We start from the raw sequence: 23,499 nt of genomic DNA, 5'->3' as shown, positions 1-23,499 counted from the left end.
ATGGACTGCAAGAAGATCAAACCTCTCTCTCTCTTTTTTTTTTTACTAATCTTTTTATTGATATTTTGAAAACGACATCAAACAATACAAAAAAGAAAAAAGACTGAATAGAAAAAAAAAGGAAGCAAACAAACAAACAACAACAACAAACAACGCCTATAAACCTCTCCATTCTTAAGGAAATCAGCCCTGAGTGCTCACTGGAGGGACAGATCCTGAAGCTGAGACTCCAATACTTTGGCCACCTCATGAGAAGAGAAGACTCCCTGGAAAAGACCCTGATGTTGGGAAAGATGGAGGGCACAAGGAGAAGGGGACGACAGAAGACGAGATGGTTGGACAGTGTTCTCGAAGCTACCAGCATGAGTTTGACTAAACTGCGTGAGGCAGTGGAAGACAGGAGTGCCTGGCGTGCTCTGGTCCATGGGGTCACGAAGAGTCGGACACGACTGAATGACTAAACAACAACAACACACACACACACACATATATATATATCATTGTCCTAAGCCAAAGGATGAATGGACATAAATCTGACACCAGGAATCACAAAACAGAGAAACCAGTAGGAGAACAATTCAATCTCCCAGGACATTCTATACAAGATCTCAAAGTAGCTCTTATTACAAAAGAATTTCAGAAAGAGACTGAAAAGAGAAGTTGCTGAATTACAACTTATTACCAAACTTAAAACCATGGAGAGACCTGTTCTGAATAGAGACATTGGATTCTTATCTCACTATACGCAATAAAGCTATTTTTGGCCATCTCATCCCTTGCTTTTTCCTGTAATTGCAGTCGTTAACAGTCATCAACAGGTTTACCACACCTATCAGCCAATCACCCATTCCCACCACCCTTCTGAATAATACCCCTCCCCACCCTCTCACTATATATAAAGGTCTGGTGACTTCTGTTTCAATGTATCTGAAGAAGTGTGCATGCACACGAAAGCTCATACCAAGAACAACCTTAGTTGGTCTCTACAGTGCTGTGGCGATCACACAGGGTCCCCGGACGTTTCACCGTCTATTGATCCCTGTGCCACCACTTTATTTCTCGCTGCCACCACCCAGGCCCTACCTGGTACAATACTGAGTCCAGTCAGGGTTAAATTGGAACATAAACTTCTGTTTATTTATTGCAGTTTAACAAGCGTGTGGTTTCATAAATGGTATCGGTCAATTACATTCATGGGGTGCCTATCCAGACCTATAACTTCCGCTACCTGCTCTCACTCACTAAACTACCTCTCAGATCTTTACTTGTCTTCCTAGCTCCTAACTGTTCCTGACTCGGCTTATTTCGCTACACTAAACCTACCACAGACTTTATCCCAATTCACTCCCACTCCAACCAACCACCCAACTCCCAACGAACTCCCCCCTTCACCCCTCCCAGAGCTATAGTCCCTCTGACTCCACCCCCCGGGTTCTGATTGGGTAACCTGTTAAATATTTCACCTCCAGCACTCTCATATGTTAACGTCACAGATGCTACTAGACAATTTTTTTAATTTTTTTATATACCTTTATTTTAAAGTCATATTTTCTATCCTGACTTATTTGCATTGGGTCCAATTGTTATAGGATTGTGATCTTTGTTTTATATTTTGCTTGGTTTCTACGGCTTGTAATCTGCCTTGTGTACAAAAGGTGGAACATGAATTAAAAGTGAAATGAAAAAATCAAATTAAATGGTTTGTATTCACTATAGTTAAAGAGCCAACTCTTATCTGAGATGTACAACAAGCAAATCATGGTTTGATTTACAGCAGCTTGTCAATGGTTTGTGAATCTAAACACAATAGCAAGGAATTTTGATTGCTAGCTATTGGAAAGAAGACAGCATCCCAACCAAAAGAGAATGGTTGGGGAAACTTTGCGAGTACCTGGAATTAGCAAAACAGACGGATATAATAAGGAGAAAATCCAAAACTATGGTTATGAAGCAATGGGAGTTCTTAAATGATTATTTACAAAACCAAGGCTCAACTACAAAAATCTGGTTGTGTTTAGAATAATCTTGTGCGTAATATAAAAAATACAAAGTGAGACATTAAGGAAATCCAAAGGGAAAATATGAAGAACAGAGGTTCTGATGAACGGATGATTAAAAACGCGTGAGGTAAATGGTGGAAGTCTTTTTTTACAAACAACAACAATAATTTATTTAAGGTGGATAAGGACAAGATGAAATTATACAATTGAATATAAATATAGATGGGAAACGGCTATGTATTGTGAGTACTTATCTACTTTAAAAATTTTTCACTTATGATCATTTTCTTTTACTTCTTTATTCTTTCTTTGTTCTTTTTTTCTTTTTTTCTGATATCTTATCTTTCATTTCACTGCTTTATTGTGAATAGCATTTTATAGAGGTATAAATAACTGTAAATATGAAAAGAGACAAAATATTCTCTAATTTTTTTCCCTTGGTTAGATGTATTTTCTTTTTCTTTTGTATTTTCTTTTGTTGTGAATATGTATGTTTTCTAATTTGTACTTAATAAAAATATTTTTAAAATCTGAAAAAAAAACATAATAGCAAACCAAAGCACAAATTGCAGTGTGCAAACCTGTTTCAAACCATGGTTTCAGAACCTTAAACTATGATTTCTGGGCTCAGATTCAGATATTAAAACAAGCTATGTTTTCATGTTGTGTGTGAATCTAGCCCATTTCTAGTATTTGCTCCCTAAAGGGACCTATCAGAGCAGAATTTTGTAGTTTCAGAAGTCACATAAAGGTGATGATGTCCATATAAGCATTTGAGAATCTACACTAGTTTTATGTAAAACGTATTTCATTATTTTGTGACAGTATATTTTAAGCTATTTATATTGTTTTTGTTAACCAACTTGTGCCTCTTAAATTACAAAGTAAGCCTTTGTATAAAATAGTTATACTTGTATAAGCAGAAAAATCACCTCCTAAAAATCTACCTTTCAAATAAATATTTACTTTATTTGTATCCCTTAGTTTGCAGATTAGGTAATGGGCATTAGACATACTTCATGAAAATTGTAGATGTGAAGTAGGTGACTTACCAGTCTTTTAATGATTCTCAGCAGAAGCTTCTGATCTTTCACTTCCTTTTTGAACTGTAGTACTTCAGCAAAGCTGTCCATATTTTCTGGAGCCATACTATCCACGTTGGCCCCACCATAGAGTTGAACTAACAAAGACAAGCACTGTGATGCGTTCACATATATTTCATTGTCGTCACTTGGAAGCTAAAAATGAAAATAGTAAATGAAATTCAAACTTTGCTGAAATCAGTATCCTTGGTTTCAGATGAAGTAGCAGAATTCACTTTCTAACTTTAAACAATTTCTGCTTACCCTAATCTTACTTTAATAAAGTGGCAATTATAATACAGTGTTTTAGAGCTCAATTATTTTACTACTTGTTTCATAACATAGATATGGATACACATGGAACGCTTCCAATTGCTTAATCACATACCCTGTCCATCCCCTTCCTTCTGAGTTGAACTTCTTTGATTTAATTCTTATCATCACGGGCATTAACCACAGTTAAGGATAAGGACTCCTTCGTAAACATAATCTGAAAACTTTGGTCACAATAGGATGATGTCCTTCCTCTTCATCCAGGGAAAGCTGTCGTCCTACCTCCAGATCCAACTGGAAGAGCCAAACAACCCCTCTGTCCCATTACCTGCACTTACTAAACTTATGAAACTGCATTGCAAACCAAATACACATGCATAATACAGGCAACGACTGATTAATGTGTGTCTGAATGACATAATACCATGCATGGTGAACCAGGAAGTGACTTGAAAATGTCACTAAACACATCACTAAAAGGGTGGAACACACTTATATTCCCTTCGCAAACACGTGCAGGGGGCAGGAACGGAACCCCCGTGTGAGAAAACACATACACACACACTCTTCTTCTTCTTCTTCTTCAGCGATCACTCATAGCCGAGTAAGATTGTCTTCCATAAACATGGTTTTAAAAATGAGTCCGTAAATGACTGTGGAGGCCAATTCTGGACCCACGTGTCCTTCCACAGTGGGGACATTGGTTCCCAGGTGGGAGTTGATTATGGTGTGGATTTGCCAAGCGTGCCTTCCCCTTAGCATGTTTCTCCCTTGCGTTCTGAGTTCGAGTGTCTTCAAAGTCCATGACACCTTTGGTAAAGGCTGTTCTCCAACTGGAGCGCTCGCAGGCCAGTGTTTCCCAGTTGTCGGTGTTTATACTACATTTTTTAGATTTGCCTTGAGACAGTCTTTAAACCTCTTTTGTTGACCACCAGCATTACACTTTCCAGTTTTAAGTTCGGAATAGAGTAGTGGCTTTGGAAGACGATCATCAGGCATCTGCACAACATGACCAGTCCAACAAAGTTGATGTTGAAGAACCATTGCTTCAACACTGGTGATCTTTGCCTCATCCAGTATATTGATATTAGTTTGCCTGTCTTCCAAAGTGATGTGTAAGATTTTTCAGAGACACCCTTGATGGAATCTTTCGAGAAGTTGGAGATGGTGTTTGTAAGTGGCCCATGTTTCACAAGCACACAGTAAGGTTGGTAGTACAATAGCTTTGTAAACAAGCATTTTGGTTTCCCTGCAAATGTCCCGGTCCTCAAACACTCTGCACTTCAATCGGGAGAAAGCAGCACTTGCAGAGCTCAGGCGATGCTGGATTTCGGCATCAGTGTTGACCCTTGTGGAAAGATAACTGCTTAGGTAGAAATGATCGACATTTTCCAACGTTACACCATTGAGCTGGATTTGTGGCGGTGTAGAGGGGTTACTTTGTATTTGTTGGTGCAGCACTTTGGTTTTTTGGATGTTGAGCAACAGGCCAAGCTTTTTGTAAGCTTCTGCAAAGATATTTAGGATGGTTTGGAGGTCATCCTCTGAGCATGCGCACACTACGTTGTCATCAGCATACTGAAGCGCTATGATGGAAGTTACAGTAACCTTACTCTTTGCTTTCAGCCTGCTCAGATAGAAGAGCTTTCCATCTGTTCGATATATGATTTCTACCCCAGTGGGGAGCTTCCCTTTGACAAAGTGTAGGATCATGGCAATGAAAACAGTGAATAGAGTTGGGGCAATAACACAACCCTGTTTAACACCTGGTCCCACTGTGAATGGTTCACTTTGAGAGCCATTGTTATCTGCGATTGTTGCTGTCATATTATCATGGAGGAGCCGAATGATGTTTACACTTTATCTGGGCAGCCAATTTTCAGAAGGACAGTCCACAGGGCATCACGATTTAAAGTGTCGAAAGCCTTAGCCAGGTAGATAACACAGGGATTGGTTTTGCTCTCTGCATTTTTCTTGAAGCTGTCAAGCGGTGAAAATCATGTCCACTATCCCCCTAGAAGGCCGAAAACCATTTTGGGATTCAGGAAGGGTCACCTCGGATATTGTTAAGAGACGGTTTGCTAAGATCCTTGCAAGAATTTTGCCAGCCGCAGCTAGTAGAGAGATGCCTTGATAGTTTCCACAATCACACACATACATACACAAACACACACACACGTACTATGAGACCTGCTGCCAGCAGTAAAGGATGCTCACACCCAGCCCTCGTGAGATTTGGTAGAAAGCAGCAGTCTCACTTGATCTAGTTTGCGTGAGACTTGCTGATGTTGCTGCTGCAGGAGAGTGCATAGAAGTAAGAAAAAATGCCTGACCACTTTACAACGGTCACTCAGAGCTCTCCTTCTCTAACCCCACCAGGGACCAAAATACAAAGGGAAGAAACAGGAGAATAATTGCTTTCCTTGAATACCCTCCCTGCCCTCACCCCAAAGAAAATTCCAACTGTGGGAGAGGACAGGGCGCACAGACAACGTTGACACATCTTCTTTTAAGAGAAGACACACAAGGAAACTAACAAGTAAAGAAATGACAACACTCTCACAAAGTCTCAGTCTCACTAAGATTTTTTCCCACCTTACGACCTATCCCAATGGAGGCAAGTAATATCTAGAGGGTAGGATGATTCCTCCCTCAGAAAGAGAAGGCAAAGCTTCAAGACCTTGCTTGACACGTCCATACATAGAATGTCATCCTATTTATAGACTGTCCTCCAACACAATCATGTTAGTTGGCTGCCCACTCTCCACCTTAGAGCAGATTTATGCCACAAGGTGCCATAGGAAGGCACTGGACATAGTAAAAGATCCATCGCATCCTGGTCACTGTCTCTTTGAGCTCCTGCCGTCGGGACGGAGATACAGGACGATGAAGACAAGAACGAGCCGTCTTAAGAACAGCTTCTTCTCCAGAGCGATCTCGGCCCTGAATGGGAAGCCTGGACTTTGAAAGTCATCTAATCTTCCTTACTGTACTATACTGTATTGTTTTAATTAGTGTTTTTATGGAGCAGTCAAGCAATTTCGTTGTCCCTGAGAGGGGGCAATGACAATAAAGATATTATTATTATTATTATTATTATTATTATTATTATTATTATTATTATTATTATTAATGTTCTCTCACTCTCAGGGCACTTCCAGATAGGTCTTTTAACCTTGTAAGGAAACTTGCCAATAGACAAGTTTACAAGTTAACATGAGCCTAAGGAGGTTTCCTCTGAGTTCAATAGGATTCACTTAGTGCAGGGTTGTCCAACAGGTCGATCGCGATCTACTGGTCGATCGCGGGGTGTCCCTGGACGATCCTGGAACCCCCATGAAAACGTCCCCCCAAAAAACTTTGACTTCCTAAAAAAAGCTTAACAAACGGCTTTGGGTAGATCACGCAGACTCTTGGAAGTTGAAAGCTGCTGACTTAGTGTAATCTTCTCCCTGTCCCCCCCCCCCCCCAGTTGTGAGTTATTTGCTCTATGACACCACTTTATACTTTTGTTTTAAAGGCTGATTGCCGTGCTAAACCTTTGCTCCTTTCCACAACAAAATCCACAGGAATGCCAGCATCAACAGGGAGTGTTGCTGTCACAAAGAAGTGAATTCACTTTGACATACTGCCAGGGCACCTTACTGGTGCTATAGCACAAGAAAAGGGGGAGCATAAAGAAAAAATAATTCCACAGAGTGTGTGTGTACAGCATCTGAACAAAATTAATAATATGGGAGCTATATTATTACAATAAAATAATTATAATTTCCCCTTATATACTGCACTGGAAATATATACTGTATATAGAAAGGGTCCCACAGCATGGTCTGTAGGTACATTTTGAAATAACCCCTTTGGGGAAAAAACAGGTTTGGGACTGATTGATGCCTGGGAACCTCATTGATTTTTATAACAGAAAAAGAGCAGAACATATGTTGATGTAAATACAGAATGGGAGATAATTCTCCCCTCTGACTAAAACAGAAATTTAGTAATTGTCATATGATCCTTTTATTTTGGCTTCAGTTACACAGCATTCATGAATTGCAAACTCTTGCAAGAAAGGTGTATGACTACTTGAGCTGAAGCAGCAGTTTTTGCACGGATAGAGTTGATAGTGCATCTAATAGCCAGAGGGAAGTCTATTTCAGCACATTAATGAGGTTATGCACAAAGAGAGCTTATTAGAACAGATAGATGTTTGTTACATCAGAAATATGACAACAGAACAAACTGTAACAGACGGGCTGCTGGAAGTTATGAGAATGATCATTCAACAAATATTAGGCAAAACGGAAAAGCAAATTTTCATCAGTATTATTAAATTTGTTGATTTTTTATTTCATCTCACTTATTAGAAGACACATAAGGTTGCATCCAACATTAGTCATACTCAGCATAAACACATTGAAATTAATTTCAATAGATCTACTCTGAATAGAACTTAGGTGGCTACAACCCATAAAGACTGAAATATCTTAACAATATTGTTTATTGGCTTCCAAAGATCTCCCTCCTCTTTAAAAAAAACAAAACTTTATTAGCATCGCTTTCTCAAAATATATTTCTGGAATTATGCAATGTTCATACAAATTTATATTGGAGACCTGCATCTGAACATTTACTTGTTATGCCTCCATATTTATTTAGAAAAAAATTCAAATTTCATCCTTGATTTCTAATTGTCTTTCTGTATTCAAAACACCACAAATGCATTACCTATTTCCTTTTATTTGGAAATGCATTACCTATTTCCTTAAAAAAAAAAAAAAATTGGTGTGAGTGCGTGTGCACATGCATGCTTTAATTTTATAGCTTTCTATTCCTCTGCATTTTTCTTTTCCACGCAGCTCATGTACACAATGAAATATTTTGCAAACTTGCCTGTCTCGATCAAAATTGAATGTAGAGATATTCGCCCATTGCTAGTTACAACCATTACCCAAGGGGAGAGCAGAGTAATCCACCTAATTCCAGCATTAGTGGCCAACATAGTTCCTGTGACTCTCACTCCATAAACTGTGCTCTGATCCAGCTACAACTGGTGGTATTTGTTTTGTGGGATTCCCCGCCTCATGCATTTTGATTTGTTTTATGGTTGAAAGTATGAATTAGAACACACATCTCCAACTGCACTGTAATGCTCTTATTGTGTGGGGATATTTAAAGTGCAGTCAAACCAAGAATTCATGTTTTGCTAGATAGGTATGTGATAGGAGCTGAGGCTCATAGAGTTTTCCTGTAAACCTGCCAAGAGCTCTGTGAAAGACACTCTCACTGTGCCCTGATGGGGAGGGCATGGCTATATATTCTCCTACCTGCCCGAGCACCCCATCTTATTCTTTCCATTTCTTCCTGCTCTGCCAGCAATGTGAGAACACCTGCGAAGTCTGAGAACTATGCCTAGACTACATCTGAAGCTAGACTTAAGCATGTCTTTGTAACTGAATTACCATTTTAAGCCTGCCTGAACAAAGCTGCTGTATCTGTTACTCCTCAACAAATATATTCTAAGTAAAAGTTATTACAAGACTGAGGTCCAGCGCCGAGGGCCTTCTGGCGGTTCCCTCGCTGCAAGAAGCCAAGTTACAGGGAACCAGGCAGAGGGCCTTCTCGGTAGTGGCACCCGCCCTGTGGAACACCCTCCCACCAGATGTCAAAGAGAAAAACAACTACCAGACTTTTAGAAGACATCTGAAGGCAGCCTTGTTTAGGGAAGCTTTTAATGTTTTACTGTACTTTAATATTTTGTTGGAAGCTGCCCAGTGTGGCTGGGGAAACCCAGCCAGATGGGCAGGGCATAAATAAATTGTTGTTGTTGTTTTAAGGGGAAGAAAAGGGGGAAATACCAGAAGAATCCAGTGTGCCTTAAAGCATCCTGGGTTGCTTAAACTAAAAGGCTAAAACAAGCCTAAACTGCCCTTTTAAGCTGCAAAAGGATGGCACTCTGTTGAACTCACAAACATAAGGAAGGAGGGATAATATCTAGTAAATATATCCTCTCCTAGCATGTATTGATATCTCAACATGTTAGACAGTGTTGTTGTTTTTTTTTAAATTTGAAAAAAACATGACAATGTACATCAATTTATCACCTAATGCACCATTTGGTTACATCAACTGTCTGCCTCCTATTCTTATCCTTCTCTTATGGCTCTGTTTCTCAGTTCCCTGTTTAATGTACAGTATCTTGCTTTTTTCAGAGCCTTCTCTGCTACAACCCTGTTCATTGTCTCCCATCTTTTAATTCTATTTCATATTTGATTTCCCAACTCTAAGCCACCATATTAAATACTTTTATCTGGCCATTAACTCCCCTGCTCAATTTCTAGGTTAACTTTCCATTCAACTTCCCAGCCAACAGTTTTTCTTCTTGCACAACAACCCTGTTTCTGCTCCCACTTCCTGAATTGTATGACATTCCAGGTGCTCCTAGACCTTGAGTGAGTTTTTTCACAACCAAATTTCCCTCACTTAATCAAAACTGACCCGGTATGAAATGTAATGTAATAGTTATCTATAAATAATAGATAAAAGTTACTTATAAATAATTGAAGAATGTAAACAGTTGTGAATAAAAAGAATGGTTCAAATTAGTTATCTGACATAAGCGGGTACGGAAGAATGAGTGTGGAAAATTAATAGTCTTATTAAACTTCAAAGGATCATTTTAAAATAAGTTAAATCATCATTGTTTTACGTTATTTAAAGCTAAAGCTAACAAAACCTTTAAGTATGCAGGCACAAATTTTGCACTGAAATATTTGATAATAATTTTTTATCACTGAGTTTATTATTTTGGTTAGTTTTTCCAGAAATGCATCAAGGACATTATTCTGTGCATTATTTAAAGAAACTGAGTTTTGCTAATACTTAGCATTTTAAAAAATAAGCAAGTTAGTCTTGAAAGAAGATGTCCAACTTGTGGCTGACACAAAGTTTATTTTGTAAGTACCCATATCCATGTCAAGGTTTCCATAGGCTTGCAATGTCCCTGGGCTTGTGTTAACTATGGATAATGACTAAATGGTTGGAGGTGCAGACACCAATCAATCCTTTACCTGAAGTAAAGATAAAACTATTGATACATCTATATTGATCCTGAGAATGAAAGTTACAAGCTCAGGAAAAGATATGGGTAAGGGGCAGTAAGGGCATTCTTCTTAGTTAGGGCCAAGAGAATGGGAGCAAATGGATAATACAAGAAAATAAGACTATACATTTAAGGAACATTTGGAAAGGGAAATTTAATCTTGTTCCTCAGTATTGGCAATTTTTTAAAAGTGGAAATGTATTATTATTTTTTAATCATCCTGTAACCTGATCTGAACCTTTCACATGGGGGTGGTGATGATCTAAATAAACTATAATTCATTCCAATCATTCTAACTGAAAATAATAAAGCTCTTACCAATGGAATAAGCAAGCTAATTAGATCCGTCAGGGGTTTGTTGATAAGCAGAAGGTCCTCAGCGGCTTGAGTGTCCCCTCCTGTGCCAGATTTCTGTGCCTTCATGAGAAAAAAGTGTAATTAACCACAATATTAGAAAGAACACATCAAAAATATCACTACCACAGTCATTTCAGGATCAAGGTTTCCCTTGAAAAGCATTAATTTTTGAAAATAAATCTGTTTTTATTTGATTGGTATGTCCTTGAGTGAGTCAACTTTAGAAAGGGAAGAGTTGTTTGAGTATACATCACAAGTCTACTCCACAGAAACTTGGAACAGGGTTTTCATTGTGGCAGCCCCATTTGTGGACCAGCCTAGGACCTCCACACACACTGCCCAGGATTGTACCTCAGGGAGATCACTTTGGTGTTGCAAATGCAGAAGTTTGACTTCACCCTGGAGGTACAGTCCATTGTCTCTTCAGACTGATGGATGTCAACAGTACTTATCTAGAAATGTACTATTTTTCTGTCTCTGACACATGCAAAATATATGAGGGTTCAAATCGTCTTGGATAAACGGACTGGTAAAAATCAAAGAACCCATTATGTGTACTTACTACTTAAGCCAGAAAAACTTAAGCTTCAATTAACTCCCATGTAATTAATTAACCATTGTCAGTAGAACTGTGTAGACCATGGGCAGGCAAACTAAGGCCCGGGGGCTGGATCTGGCCCAATCTAAATCCGGCCTGCGGACGGTCCGGGAATCAGCGTGTTTTTATATGAGTGGAATGTGTCCTTTTATTTAAAAGGCATCTCTGGGTTATTTGTGGGGCATAGGAATTCATTCATCCCCCCCCCAAATATAGTCTGGCCCCCCACAACGTCTGGAAGACAGTGGACCGGCCCCCTGCTGAAAAAGTTTGCTGACCCCTGGTGTAGACATTCACTTATTAGATTAATCTATTCAGCTTCATTTGTGTGTGTGTGTGTGTGTGTGTGTGTGTGTGTGTGTGTATTGTATATATATATCAACAAGAACAATAGAAAATATACGCAATGACCCTCATTCTACCAGAAAACAGATTATATACCTGTAGTGTCAGGCGGACAATATTTGCAGTGTAGATCAGCATATGGTGCAAAATATCAAGCAAGGACAGAAGCAACGTATTTGCTGTCTTGATGTTGCTTTTATCATCTGCATCCAAGCAAAGAGCTGCAGTTTCTATTAGAAGATTACAGATGTGATGGACCAGACCTAAACAGACATGTGTACAGAATGAATAAACACAGTATTTGCAAAGAAAATAGGTATATAGCAGAAAAAGGATATCAACGAGAATAATGTATTTCCATATAATCAATGATATTTACTATCCCATTTTGCTTTATATAAAACTTTAAGGTGGGGGCAAGGGAACAAGCAGCCTAGTATCAAATTGACAACTGAGAGAGTAGATTCCAACTAGGAAGTCATTCACACAGGAGTGACGACAGTAGGGCAGGGGAACAGTAAAGAATCATATTCATCTGTGCAATTGTGATTGTAACATACAAAGAGAAGAGAAGTTGCATTGGTTTACAGTTGAGAGCTGAATACATGCACCTGAAAGAGTAGGGCAGGATACGATCATGCCTTTTTGAATTTTAAAAGACACTCGATTTTTTGATATACATGAACTACTAGTTTTCAGTGGCCTGGTAAAAAATTTGATTCAATTCATTTTCAGGTTGATATATTGATAGTAATATAAAAATATGTAAGTTGTTGGCGCGCATATATATATATATATATATATATATATATATATATATATATATATATACACACACACACACACACACACACACACGCACACACACACACATATATATATCTGCAGACATACTCATAGAATGTTGACCACCCATTTGGCAAAATATGGACCTATGAAAAAATGCTTAGTTGGAATCTTCTCTCTTGTAACTTGAAGCCATGGGTTCAGACCCATTGTCTGGAGCAGGAGAAAACAAGCTTGCTCCTTCCTCTATGTGACAGCCCTTTAGATATTTGAAGATGGCTACCATATCTCCTCTCAGTCTCCTCTCTTCCAGGCTAAACATATCCAACTCCCTCAACTGTTCCTCATAAGGCTTGGTTTCCAGACCCTTCATAATCTTGGTCATCCCCCTCTACATATGTTCCAACTTGTCAATATCCTTCTTAAATTGTGGCACTCAGAACTGGACACAGTATTCCAGGTGTGATCTGACCAAGGCAGACTAGAGTGGTACTATTACTTCCCTTGATTGAGACACTAGCCCAGGCTTCCTCAAACTTGGCCCTCCAGATGTTTTGGGACTACAACTCCCATCATCCCTAGCTAACAGGACCAGTAGTCAGGGATGATGGGGGTTGTAGTCCCCAAACATCTGGAGGGCTGAGTTTGCCTATGCCTGGACTAGCCTTCTGCTGATGCAGTTTAGAACAGCATTAGCTTTTTTTGTTGCTGCATCACACCATTGATTGATTAAGTGTGTTCTACTGAAACCCCAAGATCCTTTCACATGTAATACTAGTTCCACTGAAATCAATGGACATGACTAACATGGTGCATTCATTTCAATAGGTCTACCTTGAGAAGAACTAATTTGGCTATGCTATCCTATGCTTGATTTTGCAATGCCTTCTCCATTATCTGGAACCATTGCTGATGTAAAGTACACATTCATTAAGCCAAGACCAACCACATACTAAAACCCCCCTCTATTGGTCTATTCACTGTAGTGAAACAGACATTTTGTGCAAGTAGGAATGAGATTTTTAAAAATGGGAAAATATGCTGTTAAATAACTGCATATTTTTTAGTTGCAAATACACTATCCCTGTTAACTACTATAAATTTGGAAAATAAATTTGCCTTGCTCTTCTTTTTACAATAAACTTGCTCTATGTACTCATCTTGAAAAAAGTTTAGGATCACAGTAATTATTAGAAATGGAATAATTGTTTATCTTTATGTTAGAAGCTCACTGTGATTAAACACATTTATAGGAAACCCAGTGGCTGCAGGTAGCATCATGAAGGTAAGTTGGGTGAACTTTACACAATGACATGCGATATGTCAACTTTAAGTTAGTAAAACTTTTTGGTAATGAAAATCAAGATGCCAGATGAGGAGGAAGCATTGTAAGACCATACGATTACTGAAAAATAAATCAGAATCACTCTGCTCCCTTGGGCACCACAGTGTGGAGGAATAACCCCAGGAAAGAATTATGCTGAAGAGCTTGAACATTTTTCTCTTTCTTAAGACTGATTCCTTCAATCCAGCAATCCAAGAGTTAACTAGCTTACTGAATTTCCCGTAAGCAGATACTCCTGCAAACTTGTGACCTTCTAAAAGAAAACATAACACTAAAAACCAACTTCAGTTATGGACACAGCTGCAGTCAGTGTCTTCTGGCTGCTACAAGCATCAATTTTGGCTTGGCAAGGCCCACTACTGAATGCAAAAGCAAACCAGGGCTTCCCAGAACAACAAGAAAGAGGAGGATTGTTTTTTTCCTGCAAAGATGAGTTTTCCTGCCAACATGGGGCAACTGAGATATTTGACTCTAGCAAATGATTCAATATGTTGTCATTAGAAGCTGAGGAAGCCTCAAAAACCAAGCCTATCTTTATTTTACTGGACTGTGAGCAGAGCACCTGCTGAAGCATTAATAAGAATTCTCTGAGCTGGATGGCAACATTACGCATATAAAACTTCCAGCAGAGAATCCATTGTGAGGCTGAAAATCAAATAAAATCCATATGCAGCTTAGTCCTTTTATACTACCACCAGAAAACAGATAAGGCCCAGAAGACAAACAGGCATTTTAGCAAGTGACTTATGAATCACTTCACACACATACACACACACACACACACACACACACTCCGTATTCAAAATGCAAGATGCTTATATATATGGGAATAAAGATAATAAAGCTGAAGATTATAAAGTTTGGTATCTAGAAGGCAAACTATTAACATTCAAAACATAAGCAAGGGGATCCCAAGTCATTAAATCAGCACATACTAATTTCACTATATATTTTTCAGGCAAATTCAGCCTGCTCCTCGTTACTAGGTTTTGCAAGTATTACATTCTTTTTAAATGTGCAATATATACCGTATTTTTTGCTCTATAAGACGCACCAAACTGCAAGACGCACCTAGTTTTTGGAGGAGGAAAGCAAGAAGAAAAAAAATTCTGAATCTCAGAAGCCAGAACAGCAAGAGGGATTGCTGCGCAGTGAAAGCAGCAATCCCTCTTGCTGTTCTAGCTTCTGTGATAGCTGCACAGCCTGCATTCGCTCCATAAGACGCACACACATTTCCCCTTACTTTTTAGGAGGGGAAAAGTGAGTCTTATAGAGCAAAAAATACGGTAATCAGAATCTCACTACAATCAGTGATAAGTGCTCGCAGGAAAAGACCATTGAAGACTCGCTGAGTACATAAATTTAGACAAAACACTGCAAAATGATTCATTAATTTATTAAAAACTCTGCTGATACGTTTCAGTATTTTATCATACTCGTTTCATAAAGTAGTTAAATAAGAAACATTACTTGAAGCCATTGTGCACTGGCAGGACATTCATAATCCATTCTTAAACATTTCTGTTATATAAATTTTATTATTTCCACAATGGGCCCATTTTTTATTTTTTTACATATCTGACATCCCCCCTACTTAAGTCAAAATCTCAGCATTTAAATAAAACTGTTATTTGATTTCATTCTCTTTGTAGACTGTTTCTGTTAGCATTTAGAGTATGCAGCACAAATAACAGACTGTACATAGATATATTTAGGTGATGTCACCACTGCCTACAAAAAGAAACTGCAAAAACATAATTACATATCTGCACTACTCAAAACCTGTCATCAGTCAGTTTCTTTCTACAAAGCGAACATTCAGTAAGCCGAAGTAAACAATCCAGCAGAAAGTGGTGCCTATCAAATAGAAAGCTGCAAATGTGGACAGATGACCCTTTGCACTATGGTTTGCTCCCTGTGCAAGGCCACTACAATTATGCTCTCTCACCACATCAAGTTGCGGTGCGCAACCCTGCTTGTCACTCTTGCTGTGGCAGGAGTGATGAAAGGAGCTTAGCCTTCTTCTCCAGCTCAGAGTTGGGCAGGTGGGAATTATCCTCTACAGCTGTGCTGAGCTTCAGAGGATGCAACACAACTTCAGGGAAGATCCCTGCTCCGTTCTGCAGCTCAAAGCTGGAGAAAAGGGCTTTGGTTTGCTGCTTTGCTTCGCAGCTGAGAAACTGAATGTTTCAGGGGTGCCAAGCTGAATAAAATATTGGAGGGCCCATATAAGCCCCACCACGCAAAATCATTCACAAGACGCAGTGCATGAATGCCATAATAATAATAATAATAATAATAATAATAATAATAATAATTTATTTATACCCCACCCATCTGGCTGGGTTTCAACAGCCACTCTGGGCGGCTTCCAGCAGAACACCAGAATACAATAACCTATTTAACATTAAAAGCTTCCCTAAACAATGCCCATCAACTTTGGGGGGGGACCCAGCCCCCTCAAATATTTTAGAGGGGGCCAAGAGATCTTAGTCCCTAGGAGTTGGCTCCTATGCAGTGCTTCAGCAATACAAAGTCTAAATAACTTGTTTTTGCCCAGCTTTGACATTAATACAGTATTTTTCTTACACTGAAGTTGAGATACATATTTGTGCAAGTAGGCAGCAAATGGCAAGACACAGATGCTTATGGTACTATGATATTGTTGCTGTTTTTTCAGTGCCAGCGATTTTCAGAAGCAGACATGTCCCTTTTGGCACGCTATAATGATTTTGCCTGCTACTTTTAGCGGGCTTGGAATTATTTTTATGTTTTCCTCTGGCAAAACAATAGAACCTTGACTCATGCAATGAAGCAGGCTGGCAATTATACTGGAGCAGATGATGAAGAAGAATCAGACCTTTATAACTTGCCTAATTAATTTATAGAATCTACTAAATTAATTAGGAGAACTGCTGGTTATTTATTTATTTAGAGATTTTGATGCTGCCCGTCACAAAAAAATAATAATGTTCAGATAGTGATTTATAAAACACTGCCACCTGATGGCTACCACTTTAAAACAACTTTACACTGATTCTTGAGGTCTCATGCTGTGATTCAACATGGCACTGGTTCCACTTCAGAACTCTTAGTATGATTTTACAACACATATTTTTTTAATTCCAATTTTAATGGGGTATCTTCATTTGCATGATGGGTAAATATTTTTTTTTCCCTCCACCCTTTTGTAATTAAAGTACTGTAATGAAAATATATTTAGAATCCGCCTCCGACCTACAAATTTAGTTGCTGAAATTCATCTACCAAGAATTAAAAGGAAAGGCCTGTACTAAGATCTTCAACCTAATATTTCAGTTACTAGTGAAATATGAAAATAATTAAAACCTAGTAAAGCTTACTGAGGAATTTTATGATGCAGCATATTTTATCTTTTAATTGCTTGTTTTCTGCGGTAGTATGCAAATTAACAGTGCCTGCAAATCAGCACTGGGGACCTGTAGGACTTGTAGGGAACTGTTCAAAGCAGATAGGTTGTACTTAAGCAGGCCAATAGAGATAATGGCAATATTTATGAACTGTCACGTGGCCTGAATCTTTCAAAGGTGGAAAATGTAACGCTTGTCAGGAACACTTGCTTCTTCAGTGAAGCATGCTTTTACAATGGTGCTACAAAACATCCTACAAATTTGGGCCTCTTGAAATGTACCCCTCCTTTCCCAGTGTTTGTCTAATTGGAAACAGCCTACAAATGGAAAAGAGGCTCTGTGAGTATTAAAGACTAACAATAAATAGAGAAATGGTGTATTTCTAGTTCTAATCATTTTTCAGCATCTTATTTATTTTAATACATTTCTATCCTGCCCTTCCCCCAACAACTCAGGGGGCACTACTTGATTCTCTCCCTATTCATTTTATCCTTGAAACAATCATGTGAGATATGTTAGGCTATGTTAGGCTATGTTAGGCTGCATTCAGTGATGGATGGTAGAGCCAAAGTCTGCTAGGGAACTCACTCACTTAGCCAATGCCTACAGAAATCAGCTGGTGGGTGGTAAAAGCTGAAATCTCAGGTGTTTCCTAGTCTGTCCCAGCCTGGTCCCCTACTCCCACAGGGCCAGGAGGAGTTTGGAAGAGCTTGTTTTTGTTTTCATTTAACTGTGGTTTGTTGTACTGTCTAGTACAACCAACTGTGGTTATACTATGGGTAATTTTCATTCAATTATCTTCAAACCATGGTTTATCAAGCTGGTCTGTTTAAAGTAACCATAGGTAGTGTTGCCCATAGTTCCTAGTTTGCTCTGCAGATAAGAGTCCATTTATAAGTTTTCTAATCTGCACCTTTTGCAAAATTACATAGCTACATTTAATTATTACTTACATTGCTCATTATTGCTGGTACTCCATTTACCACTCTATCAATAGGGTCTTTTGTGCATGATGGAGTTGCTACTCCAAAATGCTGTACTAACTGTTTCATTATATTTCAGAGGGAGAATAATTAGATTGGGATAGAAGTGTTGGAGTTTTATATTACTCTTCCATTATATATGAACATTTTACTATTAGTATAGTAAAGCCAGCCATACTTAATTGAAATCTTGTGTTGCAATCTAACTCAATGGAAAAAATAATAATTAATTTCGGTAGGTGGTTGTGAGGCTTCATGAATTCCTATCTCCTTCAGTGCAACTAATACATGGCCACTCAGAAATCCCACTGTATTCAATAGGACCTACTCCTAGGTAAGCAAATATAAGATTGCAGGCTTGGGTGTTTTGGTCATTGAACTTGTGCAGACAAACCCATGCTCCCTCCCACAGCTTCAGCTTTGGCGCTGGAGAGAAAATCAGGCATGATCCCCAGAGTTAGGCTCACTTTGGAGAGCTCAGTGAAACTCTGGCAATAACCTCTGTCTTTCTTCATCCTCTCCATCTGCAAGGTGTACCTCCTGTCTTCCTTCCTGAGCTAGAGTAAAAGACTGGGGGTTGTTCTAGTGGTGGGAAGCAGAAGTGTTTTGTTTTCGCATCACCGAAACAAGCCTTCCAAGCCATCCACTTTGAAGACAACAAAATAAGACTTCTGCAGTGTAACGACTTTGCTTAGACAGCTTCTTTTCTCTATGGCATAAAGCAGCTGTCCTGTGTATTTTAGTTGCTCATGAATCTAGGAATTCACAGAATGGTGAGATATTGTTAGAATAATAACAAAAATCAGGCAAGAATACACACAGAGTTCGCATGTGGCGTTTATAAGCAGCAACAACAAATCACTTTTTTAAAAAAGCATGGGAGGCCCGCAATTTTTTTTGTTATTGCTTATAAATGCCACATGCGAACTCTGTGTGTATTCTTGCCTGATCTTTGTTATGAATTGGAGTGCTGGAACCAAAGAAGTGCCATTGCGCAGTACTTCTTTGGTTCCAGTACTCCAATTCATTCCCTAACCCCCCACCACATTTTCCTCCCCTACTCCAACACTGAGTCAACATTCTGTTCCCACTGAGCTTGCACAGTCCTCATTGGGCTGTTTTGGGTTTGTCTACATTTTGTTTTTGTTCTTTTAAATATGGGGGGGGCAAATGCCTAAACCCAGATATATTTAAATCTTCGTTTTCTCCACTGATTTCGAGAGGCAGCTCTCTTCTGTCACAGGGACATTTAAAAAACAGCTCTCAGTGTCAACCAGTACATGAAGCTGCAACAGAGCTCAGTTGGTAGAGCATGAGACTCTTAATCTCAGTCACGGGTCCGAGCCCCATATTGGGCTTAAGATTCCTGCATCCTAGGAAGCTGGAATAAATGACCTTTGTGGTCCCTTCCAGCTCTACAATTCTATGATTCTGTGACAAATTTTATGGCATAGAGGTTCTCTTATTCATTCTAATACTTGTGTCCCTTCCTCTTTTATTGTTTTCCCCATTCCATTACCCTTAAAATGTACAATTTCCCCCTCTTGGTCAGCCAGCACTTGGTGTCCATTGTGCTGTTTTGGGGGCATCGCCCCTTAAGAGGTTTTCCCTAAATAATTTTGTATTTACAAGAGTATTGGCCTAAAAATAATACCACAAACTAATATTGAGTACAGAAAATTATCTAATATTAATCACAACATAGCACTTAATAATACTGAGGGACAAAACGACAGTGCCTCAGTTGTGCTTTATTATTCTTCAAATGGCTCTCCCCAACTTTTATTATCTTGATGGGCCAAAGTGCTGCCTTTGTCTAAAAGGCTAGCTTGGAATGCTACATCCACCTTCTTGGGGGCCAAAACAGACACAATGCAGGAGATTTGTGTTATAATACCCTGCATTTAAAAAATAAATTAATAGTAACTGGAGGGAGAAGAATTAGATTGGGATAGCAGTATTGGGACGCAAGTGGCACTGTGGGTTAAACCACAGAGCCTAGGACTTGCCAATCAGAAGATCGGTGGTTCAAATCCCCGCAACAGGGTGAGCTCCTGTTGCTCAGTCCCAGCTCCTGCCAACCTAGCAGTTCGAAAGCACGTCCAAGTGCAAGTAGATAAATAGGTACCGCTCCGGCGGGAAGGTAAAAGGAGTTTCCGTGTGCTGCTCTGGTTCGCCAGAAGCGGCTTAGTCATGCTGGCCACATGACCCGGAAGCTGTACGCCGACTCCCTTGGCCAATAAAGCGAGATGAGCGCCGCAACCCCAGAGTCAGCCACGAATGGACCTTTACCTTTAGCAGTATTGGAGTTTTATATTGCCCTTTCTACCAAGGTGCCGTTGACTAGATTAACCCGCCCCTTCAAACACACAGTCAATTTGCTCTATGGATAGAAAAAAAACCATAAATTTCTGACCTGTTAATTATTCACAGAGGCATCTGGAGGGCAATGAACATCTTCCACTCTGGGAGACTCTTGTAAACATAGTTATCATACAGGTACTTCTATGTCCCCTCCTCACGTTACTTTTGAGGAGGGAGAATTTTATTTGTGGGAATTTCAGTGAGGTGGGGGGAAAGAGTTAAGACTCTCATTATATACATTCTCAGTTTATTATATTGCAGCATATTTATTCATGATCAGGTTTTAGAAATCAAAGGGCACAAAGCAGTGTTTTATCTGAAATCCAGAAGAACTCATAATCTGGTTTTACTTTATGTTCCATTACAATGGTGAACCCTAGAACATATTGAGCAAAAACAGAGCAAAGTATTCCCAAGAAGCTACAGCAGGGATGAGGAACCTCAGGCCCTCCAAACCATCTCTTTGTGGGCCATCACTTTTCTCTTCCCAGGCAACACCTTCTCCCTATACAACTGCCCCTGCTCCGTGCCCTCCTCAGTGGCTTTTGCCTGGCTGTAACATGTTTTTGATCTGTAATAATGTCCCTTACTTGCCTGCAGTGAGAGCTTTCTGGGCCCAATTCAAGATGCTTGTGCTAGTTTTTAAAGTCCTAAATGACAGGTTCCAAACATCTGAAAAACTGTCTCCTTCCCTACAAACCCTCTCAGGGTCTTAAGATCAGCAGAGGGGGCCCTCTTGGTAGCTCTGTCTCTCTCTCAGAGATTTGGGGTGGAGGTGGCCCAGGAGAGCAGCCCCAGAGTTGTAGAATTCCCTTCCCTAGAGGTGCGCCTGGCTATACACTATACAGCTTTTGGCAGATGCTGAAGACTCACTTCTATACCCCTGTTCTTTGACACCTGAGACGTGCTTTCGGGTCTCACCTCTTCCTGTTATTGTAATCTGTTTTAAATGTTTGTTTTCAATTTTAAATTGTTGTAACCTGCCCTTGGTTCTGCTGCTAAAGGGCAGGTAATAAATTTGTTGATGATGTGTCTGAATTTTGTGTAACTGGAGTGTACAGAGCAAAAGTCACACCTGCTGCTCCATCCACTTTTTGCTTGACCCTCCCTTTCACTGGCATCCTGCCCATATCAGGTTGCGCATAAGGGAATGCAGCCCTCAGACTGAAAAAAAGGTCCTCACCTTTGAGGTACAGAGTACATTTCACTCACTACTGAGTAGCAGCACACAGGGATTAGCAGGGAGAGGTTCCCAGATCAGAGGGCGGTGTTCCCACACATAAAAAAAGGTAAAGGGACCCCTGACCATTAGGTCCGGTTGTGGCCGACTCTGGGGTTGCGGCGCTCATCTCGCTTTATTGGCCGAGGGAGCCAGTGTACAGCTTTCGGGTCATGTGGCCAGCATGACTAAGCCGCTTCTGGCGAACCAGAACAGCGCACGAAAACGCCATTTAACTTCCTGCCGGAGCGGTACCTATTTATCTACTTGCACTTTGACGTGCTTTCGAACTGCTAGGTTGGCAGGAGCAGGGACCGAGTAATGGGAGCTCACCCCGTCACGGGGATTCGAACCGCCAACCTTCTAATCGGCAAGTCCTAGGCTCTGTGGTTTAACCCACAGCGCCACCCACGTCCCTTGTTCCCACACATAGCTGAGCCCTAACATTTATTTCCTGAGGACATAAGCATTGAGCACAACCAAATTCAAATAAGAAATGTGCAAGAATGGGATAAAAAGTCCTCTCCTTTCTGAAGTGAACTGTCCTTCTAAAGGATGGTTTGAGTTCAATGCTTTACAAAACGTGCTAATTCCAGTAGAGCCAATTAAATATCACAGAATAAAGGTATTAGGTGGAATGGCAGAATGGTAATTAACAGTACTTAATTCTTACTATGTTTAGCACTTTTCATCTTCAGAGTTTTATGCAAGCCTTAATTGCTCTCTGACACATGGATCTTGGATTTAGAGCATATTTTGGACAAAAATCACCATAAAAGCTGTCTATCAAGTATTACAAGGGATTGTTCTAGATAACTTTTGAACCACGTTTTGAATTTACTCTCCAGCAACTTCTAAGAGTTTTTATAATTATATCTGACACATTACACAGTGGTACTGTCAACATTAGATTCCAACGTATAACCTTTAACTACACTTCTACAAAAATATCCCCATTATTTATTCTTTCAAAAACTCATAATGGTTACTCTCCAACTGGCATGTGCAGCAGCCACATACAAAGCAAAACCAGCATATCTACATGCACACATGCTCTACTGTATCATCCACTAAACAAGGCATGGTCAAACTTGGCCCTCCAGCTGTTTTGGGACTACAATTCCCATCATCCCTGACCACTGGTCCTGTTAGCTAGGGATGATGAGAGTTGTAGTCCCAAAACAGCTGGAGCGCCAAGTTTGGCCAAGCCTGCACTTAACAGATTACCAGCTCCTCTCCACAGTTTTAGAACTGATCTCTTTTCCAGAACTACTGAAGATTTCAGAAATTAATATTTGAACCTTCTGCATGAAAAGCACATTCTGTGCCACTGAGGTACAGCGCTCTCCCTAAAGACACTGTCCACTTATATGCCTGGTCTAGGATTGTGGTACAAGAGACACAGTCAGAAACTTCATATCACCTATGTGATATTTACATGTTCAGATTGTGCCCAAGCCATGATGAAGGATCAAACAAGTCAAGAGCTCCACTATTAAAACTTTTTTAAAATCTCAACAAATTCTAGTATTAAAAATAGCATTAACATCTGAAAAGCAGGAATTACTGGAAAAGCAAAACACTTTAGTTGCTCCCAATTAGATAACTACAAAAGCAACCTATTTAATGGCCCTCTGTGTTACTCTGTGTCTCTTCATTGCA

At 39.6% G+C, this 23,499-nt stretch overlaps 1 protein-coding gene across 5 annotated transcripts in view; it reads right to left on the bottom strand.

The window, feature by feature from the left end:
• Positions 1–23,499, bottom strand: part of ULK4 (unc-51 like kinase 4) — a 165,128-nt gene that overhangs the window by 56,478 nt on the left and 85,151 nt on the right. For all 5 annotated transcript variants that reach the window (XM_083577636.1, XM_083577634.1, XM_083577637.1 and 2 more), the window contains exons 33-35: positions 11,848–12,014; positions 10,770–10,868; positions 3,053–3,238 (exon numbers count right to left, since the gene is read on the bottom strand). In XM_083577636.1, the coding sequence (XP_083433762.1) occupies positions 3,053–3,238; positions 10,770–10,868; positions 11,848–12,014 (452 nt within the window). The remainder of the gene's footprint in view (positions 1–3,052; positions 3,239–10,769; positions 10,869–11,847; positions 12,015–23,499) is intronic.

This window comes from Podarcis filfolensis (assembly GCF_964270895.1).
Source record: "Podarcis filfolensis genome assembly, chromosome: 12".
Taxonomy (NCBI): domain Eukaryota; kingdom Metazoa; phylum Chordata; class Lepidosauria; order Squamata; family Lacertidae; genus Podarcis; species Podarcis filfolensis.
This window is presented reverse-complemented; position numbering and strand designations above follow the sequence as displayed.